This window comes from Calidris pugnax, unplaced genomic scaffold, assembly GCF_001431845.1.
Source record: "Calidris pugnax isolate Ruff unplaced genomic scaffold, ASM143184v1 scaffold18, whole genome shotgun sequence".
Classification (NCBI taxonomy): domain Eukaryota; kingdom Metazoa; phylum Chordata; class Aves; order Charadriiformes; family Scolopacidae; genus Calidris; species Calidris pugnax.
Genome location: NW_015090812.1, coordinates 2,855,886 through 2,872,198, shown reverse-complemented (window position 1 = coordinate 2,872,198; position 16,313 = coordinate 2,855,886). Strand labels below are relative to the sequence as shown.

The following is a 16,313-nucleotide window of genomic DNA, read 5'->3' as shown; positions in this document are numbered from 1 at the left end:
TGGCGGGTCCGTGGAGCAGTGGGAATGTTGCCTTGTAACACTGGCTGTGTCCTCTTTCACCAGTCTTGATCCTTCTTCATCGCTGACTGTAATAGCCGTGGCTGTCTGCTGAGGTGTTTTCAAGTCCCAAAGCACTTAGCGCTAACAACGCTGTAACTCACTGCACGTGGGTTTCATCACACCTGAAAATGAAGCCTCACTGAGCCCCCATCATGAACACCAAGCTCTCAAGTGCAACGCATCCTTTGCAGAGTTCATAACACCAACAGAAGTTTGTGATCCCTTGCTCCCTGTAAATAAAACCTGTATGGTTTCACTGACGATTATTTTTTTTTTAAATGGCAGTTTCCTGTCCAAAGAACAACCGCGAAACACATCAGAGATGAAAGGCTCTCTCTGCCAAAGGTTAGATTGGAGCCAGCAAGTAGCTCTTCATGGCACTCTTAGTGCCCTTCTCAAAAAGAGTTTATTTTTCTTTGAGACAATCTTTTCATTCCCTGCTTTATAACTCGCAGCGTATTTCCTTCTGCAGAAGAAAACAACCGGCTCATTCAAAGGTTAAGAGTAGGCTTGCCCACTGACTTAATGGTGAAGAACATAAGGTGGCAAATACGCAGTAACATTTACAAGTAAGAAACCCTAGGGAATGTTTTCAGATGTTTACTACAACTGACTCCATGGCATCACCATTTTTCTTACTAATACAGTCATTTTCTGGTGGTGAGGCTGGCCTCTGAAAAGCCCTAGATATTAACAAAATCACCTCGTTGAGCTTAATTCTCTTTTTCTGCCTCTTGATTCACTAAAAATAAGGCCTCACAGTGACTCAGTCCAAACTGGGCATGGGCTCATCCACTTCAAAACCTCTGATTCTAAGGTCCTGTGAAGATGGGAAGACAGGGGCCGCAGTGAGGAGCAGACAAAGAAAGAAAACCCCACCACGCCACATTCACTTGCCTCTATCTCCTCTCCATTAGAACTCAAGATAACACACAAACCCATTTTCAAACTAGAAACAGCATTTTTAAAAGAAAAAAACCAAGACACTCATAATATTGGTATGTCAAATAGTACAACGTTTAAATGCAACATCTTACAGCCTTATAACTTCCACTTATTTCTAATACAATTGGCTTCAGACACTGAGAGCTCCTCTCAGACCCCTAATAACCATCTGTTAAAGACGACAAAGGTGCCACAAAAGGTCTTCACACTCCCAGTACCTGGCAATAATTCTTCATAATCCTTTATTTTCACAAATGTCTCAGGCTGAATGGACATTGATTTGCTGCCCGTTAACCTGGTTTTCTTTTAATCTATTGTGATTTCCTTTCTTCGTTGGTCAGGAGTATTTATAGAAGTGGTGCTGCGGGAGCTATGAAATGGGGTTGAAAAACCAGCAAATATCAGATCTTAAAAGACCCTTTTTAAAAAAAAATACATTCTGTATCGGAAAGCCCCTCGAACGGGTAACATTTGAGGCTATTCTTCTCATTGAGATTTTTCAGGTGCTGATAAAACATTTTAGGGGTGATAGATGAGCCACAGGGCAAACACGTCCATTGAGATAAGACTATTTAAAGCTCTAAAAACTAATAGCAGGAGAGTCGTTTCACTAATAGACCTGATATTTCCTGCCTCCAGTAGAATAATTTTAGAAAGAGACAGGCAATGTTACAGGTAATCAGGAAATCGTATCAGGATATCTCCCCATATTCCTCACTGTCATGCTGAAATGTATAATTCAGTCTCACCCCACTTTCAGACAGCAAGTAAAACAAGAAAAAATACCCTTTTTTCTTCCCCATGCAAGCTCTGTGCTTTACATTAGGCATTAAAAAAAAAAAAAAGGCTTTTAACGGGGCTGATCCTAAAAAGCTAATCAGTATGAGAAGACCAACTTGTAGAAGACCTTGTCACAAGAGCTGACAATGTCCTCTTACAAATCAGAGCACAGTCAGGAGCAGGGGGTGAGTCCCACTGGCTTCACACACAGCAGCAGAACCAGAACCCAGGAGCAGTGCATGCAGCAGTAAAGACAGTGATAGCAAGAGTGTCAGCAGAGATCTTGTATAGATGACCCAGGCTCACACATTCACCCAAAACCTCCATTTTCTGGTTACCATATGGACTTTCACCTTTTTCGTTCGCCGTGTGCCTCCCATGTTGGCTTAGAGACACAATTGTAGACAATGGATTCAAACCTCTGTAGAAAACTGCCAAGAGATAGCCCCATTCATTTCTTTGACATGATATTCTTCTGACTGAGAACAGTATTTGCCAGAAAACTAATAAATATGAACCTTCACAGGACACAAGTTGTTTAGAAAGAAAAGAAAGAAAAAAAGGAAACGGGGCATGGAAACATACATCACAACCTAGAAAAAGGAAGAAAGAGGTTAGCTTATCTGTTGCAGCAACTGTCACTGTGTAGTGATTAAAGCACATGAAACATAGCCTTTAATCCAATGCAAGCGAGTTAAAATTGCATATTCCCAGTCTATACAATCAATTGCTTTCCCAGAAGTCACTGACAGAGGAAAGAGAGATCTGTCAGAGTCCTCACTTCTGTAAAACCTCAGGTAGATTCTGCAAACCGTTGCTAAAAAAATCCTCATTACTGCAAGAGATCATGGCCTTAATTAGCATTAGTTAAATTGGGACCATTTCTTGAACTAGTCACGTTTGAGCTGAATACTCTCACATACAAACCACAGACTCCTACTGCGATTAAGTTACAGCAATATTAATGTAATACAGTACATTGACACAGTACAGAAAGAATCAGATTTTTTTTCCCCCTTCTGAACAAGTCCAACATGCAGCCAGGTCCTTCCTACTCCGAGATTCCTCACCATCACTGGACTAAATCTCAAACCTGCTCATTCTGAATTTTTAAACTGAGTCTGCATAGCAACCATGCAACACAAGCCAATTTTTTTCATTTTTCAACATAAACCCAACACCACTGTGGGGGTACCAGATGAATATCAACATGAGTAGATTTGGCCTACTTTGTAAAAACGTATTTTAGTTTAAAACCATGCTTAGCTGTGTCTTATTTCACTTTAAGTTGACATTTTGTAGCTTATTGACAACAAAACAGATCATGTTCCTCCTTCCAAGGACATCTGAATACAGTTAGCTATGTACCAAGTGAAAATCACCTTAACGCTAGCATGTCTTCATCACAACAGAACGACCTTTATTCTCTGGTGGGATCCAAGTATTTCAACAACATTCACTGAAAAAGGCAATAAATGTTTTGGCATGACTTACTGGACATCTCTGGTGGATGAGAAAGGGATGAGAGATCAAGAAGAAATACAATAAAAGAGACGTACACACATCCACACCTCTCTCTCTCCCTGTATATAGACACGTACTTCTTACCCTTAACTTTCAATGTGGTATCTTGCATATTTGCAGTGCTCACTTGGCAAAGAATGGTACTATTCCTCATCTCACTGAGAGATCCTGTACTCGGTACCTCTGAATATCACACAACTTTATTTTGCATGTGGCATCAATAGTTTCACACCAGCAAAACACTTCAGCCCACCCAACGCGTTGCCCCAACCAGTAGGAAGGTATCTTTAACGTGTTTTACCAAATCAAGGCTTTGCCCTCAATTCTGTGCATATTACTGGAAAGTTTTGGGGTTTTTTACTTTCAAAATTGTCATGTTTAAATGCACATTTTAAATATTACTTGAAGAGGAACATGTGAACAAAATTAATTACCACTTCTCATGCCACAACGGTGCTCCAGCTTTGGTAGCGCTGCACAGCATGGTCTCTCCCAGGAACCCGAGATTTTACAATGGACTAAAATACCTACTGGTTTGGAATCCTCGTCCTAAAACACCCAAAAGGAGGCCAAAAATGGGGAGGCAGCAATTAAAAGCAGCAAGTTCAGTATTTGCAAGATAAGCAACACTTAGAGCGTTTAACCTCAGGTATTCCCCAAATTGAGGCACTTATTTTCCTCCTTTCCCAGATATTGTCACCGTCTGCCAAGACAGACAAACAGCACCATAAGAATGGCAGAATTACCACAACGAGCAAAAGCCAGGAAACACACTTCCTGAAACGACGCCTTTTTAAAATGTTTTTATTCATAACAGTATTACATGGTGTGTTACAGAAATTAATGGAAAATTTCTAAAAATTTGTTGGTTTCTTTTGTTGTTGCTGAATGCATTATACATAAAGTTAAAAATAATGTGTCCGTAAATGTTAACAAATGGTCATTATCTGAGGTAAAGTTAAAGTAGGTTTAGAAATGTACTGCAACAGTCATTTTATCTTTCTCATCTTTATTAAAAAAATATGTGTCAGAATGCAGAAATAAAAATGAATGAAAACCACGGAGTAAACATTTTTGCAAAGAAGGTGCCCAGTACGTTATTAGATGAAAGGTTTCATCAGACACTTGGATGGCTACGATCTATCAAAATATCTTTTCATGACAGGTAAAGATCAAGAAACCTACGGGGGATGATAACAGGATGGCTGGTGGGATTCCCTGGTTTTTAAATTTAAAGTGACGAATTTAGTGCTAGTGAAGGATGAGGGATTAAACAATTGCACAAGCTGGATATTTTAGTTATCTACAATACTGGTACAGTGCAGAGGCCTTCCAAGTCCTCTCAACTCAGCATCTCAGCCATGACAAGGACGATCTTATCGTATGACAAGACAATTCAGAATTTGTTTTTATTTACGAACGTTGATAAAGGTAAGACAAAGGTCCATGGTGATGGTCCAGCTGTCTCTCGTGAGACACTAAAATCCCAGCCTCATTCCCTCGGCACCTATTCGTTGCAAGGACTATGTAAATGATCTGCTTCCTACAAATATGACATCAATGGATCCTCTGAGACATAGATCTCTTCTTTTTCTTTCAACGTTTTACCCCATAAGTGAAAAAGCACTGATGATACTAAACCTCAAATGTCCATGATGAACCAAAATCGTCTTTGTGGTTCCGTATGTAGGGCAAAACCCAAAAGAGCCACTGAGGAAGAAAGTAGCACCACTGTGCAAATTAGGAAAATATTCGGAAAGAAATGTCCTTCAGAAACGCTTTTACCTCTGCTTTTAATCCTGAAACACTCAATCCACCAAGTTTTAATTCATCTTTTCCGGTTAGAATACTTGATCTTTCTTCTGATGGGAAAATAAGATTTGCTACAAAGCTGTTTGCACATGACTAAGAAATAAGCATCAAATGACCGTGAATGGGGATAAAAGTTCTCTTCTCTGCAGGTTCATTAGGTCTATTCACAGCTAAATTTTCATTCACATACATTCTGTAACGCACATTTCTCTAATTTCTCTAATTCAAAGGAAAAGACTGGAATCATGTTGTAAGATTTGGTTGTACATATCAACAATCGCCACCCCAGTTATTCTGTCTTCTAAACCATTTTTAGCTTATAACAGAGATGAAAGAAAGTAAAATATTTATAACTCCAGGCCTATTTTAATCATGACAAAAATGTAAATCCTAATGTGTCAATTTAAAAACAAAATCTGCACAATAACCCTAAAAACTGATTAATCATTTGATTTCTTTAACCTTTTTTCCTTTTTCTATTTTTTTTTTTTTTTTTTTTTTTTTCTTTTTTTCTTCTTTTTTTTTTTCTTTTTAGTGTTAAACCACTAAATTCAATATACTGTAACTGCATAGGAACATCAGGAAAACACATTTGACCTGTATAACAATTCTCTGTAGGGCAAAAATATATAGATTCTTTATGAAAATCATGTGCTAAACATATGAACCCAAACACTGCACTTTTGCTTCATAAATGTAAAAAAAGGAAGTTTTAAATTCTTTTGTTCTGCGTGTAAACAGTTTGATGCCTTCTATGCAGAGGTTCTGGAATCGCAAAGGAAATGTCAATGAAATGTGATTTCTGGTAAGCGGAGTATGTCCGTGTGAAAACTAGATCATAAAATCATGTGTTCCCATTAATTTCACTAGTTGCTGACAAGCTGACTGCTTTTGGCAAATGCTCTCGAGCTTCAGCCCGTTACCGTAAGCATGTGAAAAAACGTACGTGATGTGAGAACCACCAATTGGGTTTGCCACACCTCCCAAGCACTGCAACTTGCTACCTTCTCTACTGTGTAATGGCATTAGTAAAAGAATTTTCATAACATTTATATTTACAAAAAAAACTGGCAATTTTCATTCAAACTCCTTAAAGCCATTTCCCCTTAAACATTTAAAGAGTTTAACAGTAAGATTTTTTTTTTTCAAGTTATAAAATAAAAATCCCATTTGATTTTTTTCTGATGTACAAAAAGTGATAAAGATGAACAATTTGATCACAGAATCAGTTTGTAATTCCAAAATCCATGCCATCCTTGTCCCATTTGTAAAGTCCGCTTCATCCAAGTTCCTAAACCAGAATCATACCAGTATTATTTGGCAAATGATTTTTTTGTTTTTCATCAAAAATGGCACACAGAGAAGAAAACACTTGTCTGCATAGCATTACAGCAGCAAGATATCGAAGAAATAAAAATATTCCTTTTCTGCACTTTGTTTAGAGTTTCCTAGGAAATACTGACTCTTTCGTCTTTCCTCAGTGGGACTTGATGTCCTTTCTCTACCACAACATGAGTATTCAAACAGAAAAGCAGCATTTCTTCCTCATGATGCACTAGAATGTAAAGGTCCATTTGGCAACATTTTCAGCCAGGACGGATAAACAGCCAAGTTTTATTCTGTGGTTTCAAGTTGGGAATCTTTTCCGCAGGAGGCGTTTTGCTGTTAGATCTGTCACTCATACAAAACTACAGAATAAGAAATACAAAAAAAAAATCCCAATGACACTGCCAGTATTTTTTCTGTTGTTGCTGTTTAAATACGTCTACACAGGAGGGAAAAAAATAAAAAAAGGTCAGGATCAGCCGGATGTCAATGATGATGAAAAACATGTCACCGTGACATAAAAAGTGCCGACTTGTGCCCAAAAGACTGTCGAATGATAATGCCACTGCTACATACAGACGCTGTTTTTTGCTCAAAAGAAAAAGGATGTCTAATACCGGATAAATTTTGGATGCTTGTTATTTATATGTGGCATACAGAAGATAACAAATGTTTAAAAGAAGACCGAGGAGTAAGATTTCCTAGTCTGGATACCCATGACGTGGGGGGACGGGGCTGGACTCGGGGTTATGATAAGCAGGGAGAGTTTTTTTTGCTTTGTGCTGCCATAGGAATCTGCCATTGGTTGCCAAAAAAAAGAAAGATGTCAGGAACACTCGTAGCGCCAGTCCAGGAGGGCATCATCTCTCCTTGTCAGACAAAATCAATCGGAAAAAAAAGCATGAAAGCCAAAGGCCTGCCAGGTTGTTGGGGTTCGTTTGAGTCTTGGAGCACCACAAGCCTGTAACAATGCTATTTCTTAGGTCTGTTGATCTGGGCGTAGAGAGGTTCCGCTTCCTGGGGATAATAAAAATACAATAAGCGGAGATGTCTCCAGACAGTTTTCAGAACATTTTTAGAACATCTGCTCGAGAACAGCAATACCTCCTGAGTCAAAACTCAATGGAAGAGTTTGCTTTCCGTGCTGCCTTGAGTGATCGCGGCACCCCGGCAGAATTGTGAAGAAAAAGTGGCATTATTTCAGAAAATGAATGCTTACTATCAATTTCCTCTTCCAGTACTGGCCATGCATCGATCCTCAGGAGGTATTGCTGGCCGTAGACACATGAAGACGTGAAATGGTATTTATATGACTAGATGTTTTGAAGTTTACAGGCCAGGAACGCAGCTGGCGTAAAATGCTGTTACTCGTACCAGGCCCCAGCAGAAGAGAGCTGTGGGTTTTACACACCTCACGGAGAAAAACACTCGCAAACAGAAACCGCCGCTGAAAGCTGAGCTAACGAAGCTGTGCTGGGATTTAAAATACCAGTATGAGTTGCCTATGAAGAAGGAGGAGAGCCAGCTCCATGCGGTTTGATTAGGAGTCTGTGTAACCGTTAGTAAGATCATTAAAACTGGGAGGAAAGCGTGTCGATTTGCTAACAGATACTTTCTTGGGAATTTCCTGGATACGTGTGTGTGGGGGAAAGCTGCCATGTTCTTCGGTGTTGTTTCACAGCTGAGACCCTGTGCTTTAAAAACTACGTTCATCTTGGCTGCAGTGGGAAGCAAACCATCCATGGACCCTGGAATCCATTCTACTTCATTTCCAGAAACTAATTTATTAAACTAAGAATGACATCTAAAAAAAGAACAAGACAGGCAGAAAGGCTAATTAATGCCATACTGCATTAACTCTCCACAGCTTGATAAATATTCAAATACCATGCCGCGACGTTGAATTTAACCAAGTTAGAATTAACTCATGTTATAGCAGCATCAGCAGAAGCTGACTTCGAGCAAAAAAAAAAAACAACAACTCTGAAGGCTGGCAAATCGCTGGGCACCGCGGAGCACAGAGATGTCTGGCAGGGGATTGCACAGGATTTTAATCACTGCTTATAAAAACGATGCTGCTGTTGAGAAAAACAGATCAAAGGGGGATCTGTGGGACTATTTACTTTGTGACCAGAGTGCCCCGTCCCAGCGCCCTGTCCAACCTCACTATGCATCTTGTGTCGAATGAGGAGCAACGCAACACATCCAAAATATGACCTGTTTCCTCTGTGCCAAGGAAAGTTGTCTCTTATTCCTTGAAACGACTGCATTTCTGGAACTTGCAAAGACTCTGCTTCCCCATTTCCCACCTATGTGAAGCCCTGAGCACACTACGAGCATTACGGGAGGATGAGAGAAATCCTTTGGAATGATTAAATAAAGGCTGCTGAAGTTACCCCCAGCAAGAAGCAAATATATTTTGTGACCTTGAAAAACCTAAGGTAATCAGAAGAGATGACTGAGAGTAAATAACTGCATTTCACATACTGTGTGCTAAGTCCACCTATGCCAATTTTCATGTACCGCAGACACGAAGCTGGCAGAATGATCTATTGCAGCTAGTTCAGAGAAAATCTGTACTAATTAATGTGGGAACCTGACACACACCAGGCCATTCTTCAGGCATTTGCTGAACCTGAGGTGATTGCACGGGGAAGTGAAAAGGAAGGAGGAGAAGAAAAGGGGAGGGAGGGAAAGCATCCCTTTGGAACAAAAGATGTCAGTTCTTCAAATGCCTTCGGGGAAAAAAAGAGCTTTTCAAAATGTCAAGCATGCTTGTTAGAGCTGTCCTCGAATATCTTTAAGATATGCAGATGCACTTAAGTAACAGGTGTCCTAAAGTGTCACTGAACTTGACACCATTGGAAGAGGAGGAGGAGTTCATCATCGGCCATCAGCAATTTCAACAACGCATGAGGCAGCCAGGAGAATTAGAAATTTCTTTTATCCGTACCCAGTATTTATCTGAACGTACATTTCATGTGGCAAAGGCCTGCATTTCTCTCTGATTTGAATAATTTTTCTTCCAGTAAACCAGAGCATATTGAATGAAAAATGTGCTCTTATGTCTTCCTTTTAGTTGATTTCCCCCTTCAGAAGCCTAAATGAGAAATTAATTGCGGTAATTGCGTGCAATCTTCTCAGCCAAAGTTTTTTGTCAATGACTGAGGTTTGTTTTCTAATATTATTTTGAGATCATTCAAGCAGTGCATCTTGCCCATGGCCCAACACTATGAATGGTATCTGTGAAGTATTGATAAGGATCCTCAAGAGAGCAAAAGAGAGCAGAAAGGGACCGAAAAGAGGCAAAAGGAGAGTTGAGTGCTGTTGACTTCATGAATAGCTTCTCTCACACTGCCAGGCAGGGGGGCTTCACAAGCATTATTTTGGAGAGTCTTGGAAGCAGAAATAACCCCCCCTTTTTTTTTTTTACATACTCCATGCAAAGGTCACAGGGAACGTCATGAAAAGGCAGGAGAGCCTAACTCTTCTCACAGCATCAGAATCACCTCACCAAAGTATTCTGCTTCCTGCTTCTAGCCCCGCGTTAGGAACAGATTCTGAGGGAAGGAAATGAAAGAATGGGTCTTTTTCAGAAAAAAAAATAAGAGGAATGAGTAAAATAGCATACAAAGCTTCCAATTCACATGAACGCCTTGAACCTTAAAGTGTTTTCCTTTCTATAGGATTGGCTCAGGAGCACTTTCATCAACCCAGGGAGAGAAACCAAGAAGACAACTGGCAGCACCATTATTCTTTTTTTTCTCTCCTAAATCCTACTTAAAGGCTTCTATCAACTCTGAAGATACGCAATTTCTGGCAGATGTTTGAAAAGTAAATGTTTTCCTTTACGTTTGGAAGCTGCTATCAAAGCAGTGTTTAGCTCTATTCTCACATGCTAATGGAGCTCTTTACGTTGAACAGTAGACTTTAAATAACGAGATACTGCAGAAAGAGGGTACCAATTCACAGGTCAGGTATGTGACCAAAGTGACAGGTTGCAGTAAGGGACCAGAAATGTCTAAATACACAAGCTTTCAGTTAGACATCTAAATACTTAGAAAGCTACAAGTAGGTTGTGATAATGTTGAGTTACGAAGTGTCTCGGAATTAATTGCAAAAACTGCCAAAGTGAAATTTTTCCCTATGTATGCGACACTTACATATTCCAGAGATTCTTCATGCTTAAAATCAGTTTGTTCCTCCCATTTTAAGGAACATTTTGCACAATAAACAAGACTGTAGCAAACAGTAAGCATGCCTGGTACAGCACACTACTGCATGATGTAACAAGGTTGCTAACGCTTTTGAATAACATTATGTAAATATGAGCAGTAAATTTGCATCCAATTTAAAGATATTAACATCTGCTCCCCAGCAGAACTAATCATTGGAGAACATCTCTTGAAAGATTCAGCGTCTACTTGGGCTTGTGTGGTTGAGCTTGCTGGGAGAACCTAAGGTGGGACGTGGTTTAGGAGTAAACTATTTTTCCATTGGCAGCTGCTTCATCATCGCGAGGTGCCCCGCCACGTGCAAAGCTCCAGGTGAGATGTACTGAGTTGTAGAGGTGAGGCCCGCAGAGATTTCTTTGCCCTTTACAATAGATTCCCAGCATGGGTTTTACTCCTGGCTGACTGATCAGAAAGGGCTGGCTCAAACGGCAAGAGTTTGGTGAAACAAGTGTGCTGGAGCACCAGCCAAAACGCCAGTTCTTGTGCCGGGGATGCAAGTGAAGGGAACGGGAGTGCAGTGTGTCTTCTCTATCGCATGCTGACTCAGTAAAATAGGACATAGCAAAGTTGGCAAGCGGGATTCAAATTAAATATCTTTGGTGATAAGACAGATAATTCCTATTAACAGCTTATCTTTGCTTATTTTTATTACAGTTGGCCTCTGCAGCATAACTACAGCAACCTTCTAGTTCAGGATTATGACTGGAGACTGCCTCTATTCTTACTATAAACCCACCTAGGAATATTTCCCAATCTCAAATATCTAGTTTAATTATAAACCTATCCAGGAATATTTTCTAGTCTCAAATATCTAGTTCAATTATTAGCATTTTAAAAGTCTCTGCCAGTTCTTGTGCCGGGGATGCAAGTGAAGGGAACGGGAGTGCAGTGTGTCTTCTCTATCGCATGCTGACTCAGTAAAATAGGACATAGCAAAGTTGGCAAGCGGGATTCAAATTAAATATCTTTGGTGATAAGACAGATAATTCCTATTAACAGCTTATCTTTCGTTATTTTTATTGCAGTTGGCCTCTGCAGCATAACTACAGCAACCTTCTAGTTCAGGATTATGACTGGAGACTGCCTCTATTCTTACTATAAACCCACCTAGGAATATTTCCCAATCTCAAATATCTAGTTTAATTATAAACCTATCCAGGAATATTTTCTAGTCTCAAATATCTAGTTTAATTATTAGCATTTTATAGTCTCTCTTGTTTAAGTATCAAGATGGATGCTACACATCCACAAAATGAAAAAACAATGAGAACTACTCAGAAAGATGAACCCTGCTCCATCTTGGTCCCGGTATAATAATGAACTGCAGTGAAGAAACACGCCTGTTATTTCTGGGCCCCTTTCCTAACAAAACAGTAACCACACAATTATACTTTCCATCTACGCATCTGTCAATTCTCCTTCATAACTGTTGAACCCGACGGCCAATTTGAAGCAAATTGTTCAGAAGCCTCAAAGATACTAAATTATCTCAAGCGCCTTTTTAAAATCAGTTGTTGTTCAGAAGACAGGGAACTTTTAGACAACCTCATTAAGGAGCAAGCTAGGAGACCTCGTCCCCTAATTGAATTGCTGGATTGCCAATCAGCAAGTACACGGCTCTACGCAAGCTACACAGTATGTTGTTTCTTGTTTGGAGAAAGAAGTTGGAGAACTGGAAGGGTACCTGGCTACTTCAAGAAGGCTTGGAAACACTGAAAGAGGTAAGAAAACTGTGTATGAGCTGATTATATTCAAATGGGTAGCTCAAAAGGGATTTAAGCAGCGGAGAAGGGGGCAAATCTGTAGGATGCCTCTGTTCACAGAGCAGCCTGGATTTCTCTGGTCCTGTCCCTTCAGATTCCCTGGGAAATACGATGATGAACAAAGGAGCATGGGGTCTGAAATTACAATTTTAGGATTACTCTGGAATGAAGCAGTACTTCCCAAACTGTGATCTCTTTCCAAATGCACAACTCCTTACTTCTGTCTCAGGTTCACAACCCTGCTGGGTGCTGTGTCTTTAGTTTGAGAATGACAGCTCTAGAGCCTACGGTAAGAATAGGCCAACCATAACCGTGGGTGCTGTGTCTTTAGTTTGAGAATGACACTCTAGAGCCTACGGTAAGAATAGGCCACGTATAATCATTATGAATTTCTCTTTGGACTCTATTCAGTTCCATCTGAGCTGGGTGAATGATGGTACCAGATCCTGCAAAAACACTCGTTGATATTTTGAGTCCATTCAGATTCTTCACGCAACGGGCAGAAAGTAAGAGGAGGTTGCAGAACCAGCTTAATGCTGAGGCCCACCAGGCTTCCAGATAAGCCAGCCAATCAGCAAGTACACGGCTCTACGCAAGCTACACAGTATGTTGTTTCTTGTTTGGAGAAAGAAGTTGGAGAACTGGAAGGGTACCTGGCTACTTCAAGAAGGCTTGGAAACACTGAAAGAGGTAAGAAAACTGTGTATGAGCTGATTATATTCAAATGGGTAGCTCAAAGGGGATTTTAGCAGCGGAGAAGGGGGCAAATCTGTAGGATGCCTCTGTTCACAGAGCAGCCTGGATTTCTCTGGTCCTGTCCCTTCAGATTCCCTGGGAAATACGATGATGAACAAAGGAGCATGGGGTCTGAAATTACAATTTTAGGATTACTCTGGAATGAAGCCGTACTTCCCAAACTGTGATCTCTTTCCAAATGCACAACTCCTTACTTCTGTCTCAGGTTCACAACCCTGCTGGGTGCTGTGTCTTTAGTTTGAGAATGACACTCTAGAGCCTACGGTAAGAATAGGCCACGTATAATCATTATGAATTTCTCTTTGGACTCTATTCAGTTCTGACTGAGCTGGGTGAATGATGCTACCAGATCCTGCAAAAATAGCCTTTGATATTTTAAGCCCATTCAGATTCTTCATGCAAAAGGCAGAAAGGAAGAGGAGGTTGCAGAACCAGCTTAATGCACCCTCCTGAGGCCCACCAAGCTCCCAGATAAGCCTATGCTTTGTCCATAAGTTGCTATTTTCTTTCAACTTCCCAGTAACAGCCCAAATAAAGAGTTATAGTAGTCCATCGTGGAGCTGACTAAGATTATTAGGAACATTTATCACTAAGAATGGCACTTTCTCAAAGATGGATGATGGCAGCGGGCCACCAAAGTACCACCAAAAGCTGATAGACAAATATTCTAATGAACTGTTGCTCTCCTGACAGTGCTGATAGAATCGTGAAGGGTGTGACATATTTTGAGGGCTTATGATTGTCTGCACACATTTCACAGAACAACCAAACAACTTTTTGAGGAAGACATGCTCTAGCCACAAATGTTTTGAATGTTTCCTGAGAATCTCTCATGAACGACTGCCAGCGCAAATCTTGAACTGGGCAGCATATCAATAAAGCTGCATTTGTTCCAGCACCTAAAATGACATTTACTGCAATAATTGTGGCATCAAATATCCCCTTATTCTCTTTCAGAAGTTTCACCCTGTTGCTAATTCGCTTCAAGAACCAGTTTGTATGGTTAGACCACACTTGTGATGTCCAGTTCCAGTCTTCAGGCTGAATTTATTCTTTCCAAAGTTGGGATGTTTTCTTAGGAGATTCCAGCCAAGATAACCACAGGTATCCAAAGAAGCCTGACATCAGAGAGTCAAAGTTTGCTCCTCACTTTCCCTTTTCTCATCATGCTTACAAGGTTCCCTTTCTACAGCTTTTGTTAAGCTGTCAGTTGTATAGCTTCCGGGCTTCCTAGTGTCATGGTGTGGCACACCCATTGCACTGGTTGGGTCTGCACCCAACACCCTCTAATTCAGTCTGACTGGGTATACTGGTGCAAAGAGGATGACCAGAAGAAAACTCCTTTGTTCAAAGTTCTCACTTTAATCCAAAATGTCAATAATAAGAGATGTTTAACATATTTGGTAGAATCATAGCTAAACACAGTTCTTTCTCTCTCTCCTTTCATGATAGTTATCCCTCCGACAATGTCTTAAGACAGCAGTAGGGATTAAATATAAGTCAGTTGAAGATGGCAGGCTTATTATTCAGTGTTCTTCTCACCCCTTCTGGAAAATCACCATCCATCCTCGACGTTGCTCATGAACAAAGGGAAAACCACTGAATACAAATCTTGCTATGAATAGTTCTGCAAATGCTTGATTTTATTTCACCCATGAAAGTTAGACCTGTCCGCTTCTTATCTCCAACCATAAAGGGACAAAAATGTAACTTATCCATAAAATGTCACATCTACCTACAAAGAACCCATAGCTATTTGTAGAAGAGTGACTTGTAAGAACGGCTACTGGTAGGATGATGATTTTGAGAGCTTAAGCTGAAGATCGCAAAAGGCAGAAAGGAAAAATGGAGAAATTAAGTGACTGAAAGTTGCTGAATTATTTCTACATGAGAATAAAGAGTATCAGAAGGAATCAACAGACCAAATTGCTAAGGTACCTTGAAAGACCAGCATACAAAATGCTAGGCAGGTGAGCATCCTGAATACATCAAGACAAGGTAAGTCAAGATATCACATGGACACAGCTGATTCCATAGAGATGCTGGGAACAGATATATTTGAAATTTCTGAACACAATACTATGTCATGCTCCTGAGAGGTCCATTCATCTGAGTTGTATACTGTGCTGTTCTTGGTGTGAAGAACCATGTTCTAAAGAGCGAAGTAATCTCCCATCTAACACACAAAAGTGGCTTTTATGCAGACTGTGATTCTTTTATACTACATGTTTCTCCCCATTAAGTTTCTCTTCAAATGTGCAGCTCAATACACAACACAGTAGTAAGTCCTGAATTGATAATTTTCCATGGAGATTAGTCTTTCCCTTGCTCTGACGCTACTAGGCTTCAGAATTAGATGGGCTGGTTTTAGCAAGTGGATTTCCTAGGGCCTGCTGCTGAATGGCACTGCACAGAGGCACAATGATATTACTGTAACTTCACTGGATACAGGCTTTCTCTTTGTTCAGCTTCCTCTTCCTGCCTACAGCTTTTAAGAATTACCGTAATACAATAATCAGTAATATTATTTAACATTTCCCAGACTATATTTCTGAGAATATAGTCTTTATTATACATTCTTTACGTAAGACTCTAGAAGGATTAACAAAAAATACAGAAAAAACATATGGAATCACTGGTAATATATTGTTCTTGCAGCTCCCAGGGACCCTTGAGAGGTAAAATAATGTATTTTACCAAGCATTATATAAAAGCAGAACAAGAGGAGTCCCTCACTTGACTGCCTTACACAGTAATATGCATTAACAGATTTAAACTACTGTTCCAAGTTATCTCCAGAATTCCTGGTAGGTATATGTGTGTGATGCTAGTTTACAAATGATGCTAACTATCTTTGTGACAGTCAGAAAATTAGAAAAAGATTTTATCATTATTCTCCCCGTGATGAACTTCGGAATTACCCTGACTAGGAGAAACCGCAATAAACAAATGTACATGGGTTTGCTGAGTGTGGGACTCAGATAAAGGTCAAATTTTCTTTCTTGATTTAGGAAAGAACTCTTGAAAGGTTCTGAAGCTGGGAGAGCTGGGTATGTCAGTGCTGGCCAAGGTCAGGCAAAGGCAAAGTCAAATTTGTATGTGGAACCATCAA

The 16,313-nt window shown here is 40.1% G+C and overlaps 1 protein-coding gene across 10 annotated transcripts in view; it reads right to left on the bottom strand.

The window, feature by feature from the left end:
- Positions 1 to 4,097: 4,097 nt before the first annotated feature.
- The window catches only part of DAB1 (Dab, reelin signal transducer, homolog 1 (Drosophila)), a 544,445-nt gene continuing 532,229 nt past the window's right edge, over positions 4,098 to 16,313 (bottom strand). For all 10 annotated transcript variants that reach the window (XM_014939420.1, XM_014939417.1, XM_014939424.1 and 7 more), the window contains one exon: positions 4,098 to 7,464. In XM_014939420.1, the coding sequence (XP_014794906.1) occupies positions 7,420 to 7,464 (45 nt within the window). In that variant the 3' untranslated portion in view covers positions 4,098 to 7,419. The remainder of the gene's footprint in view (positions 7,465 to 16,313) is intronic.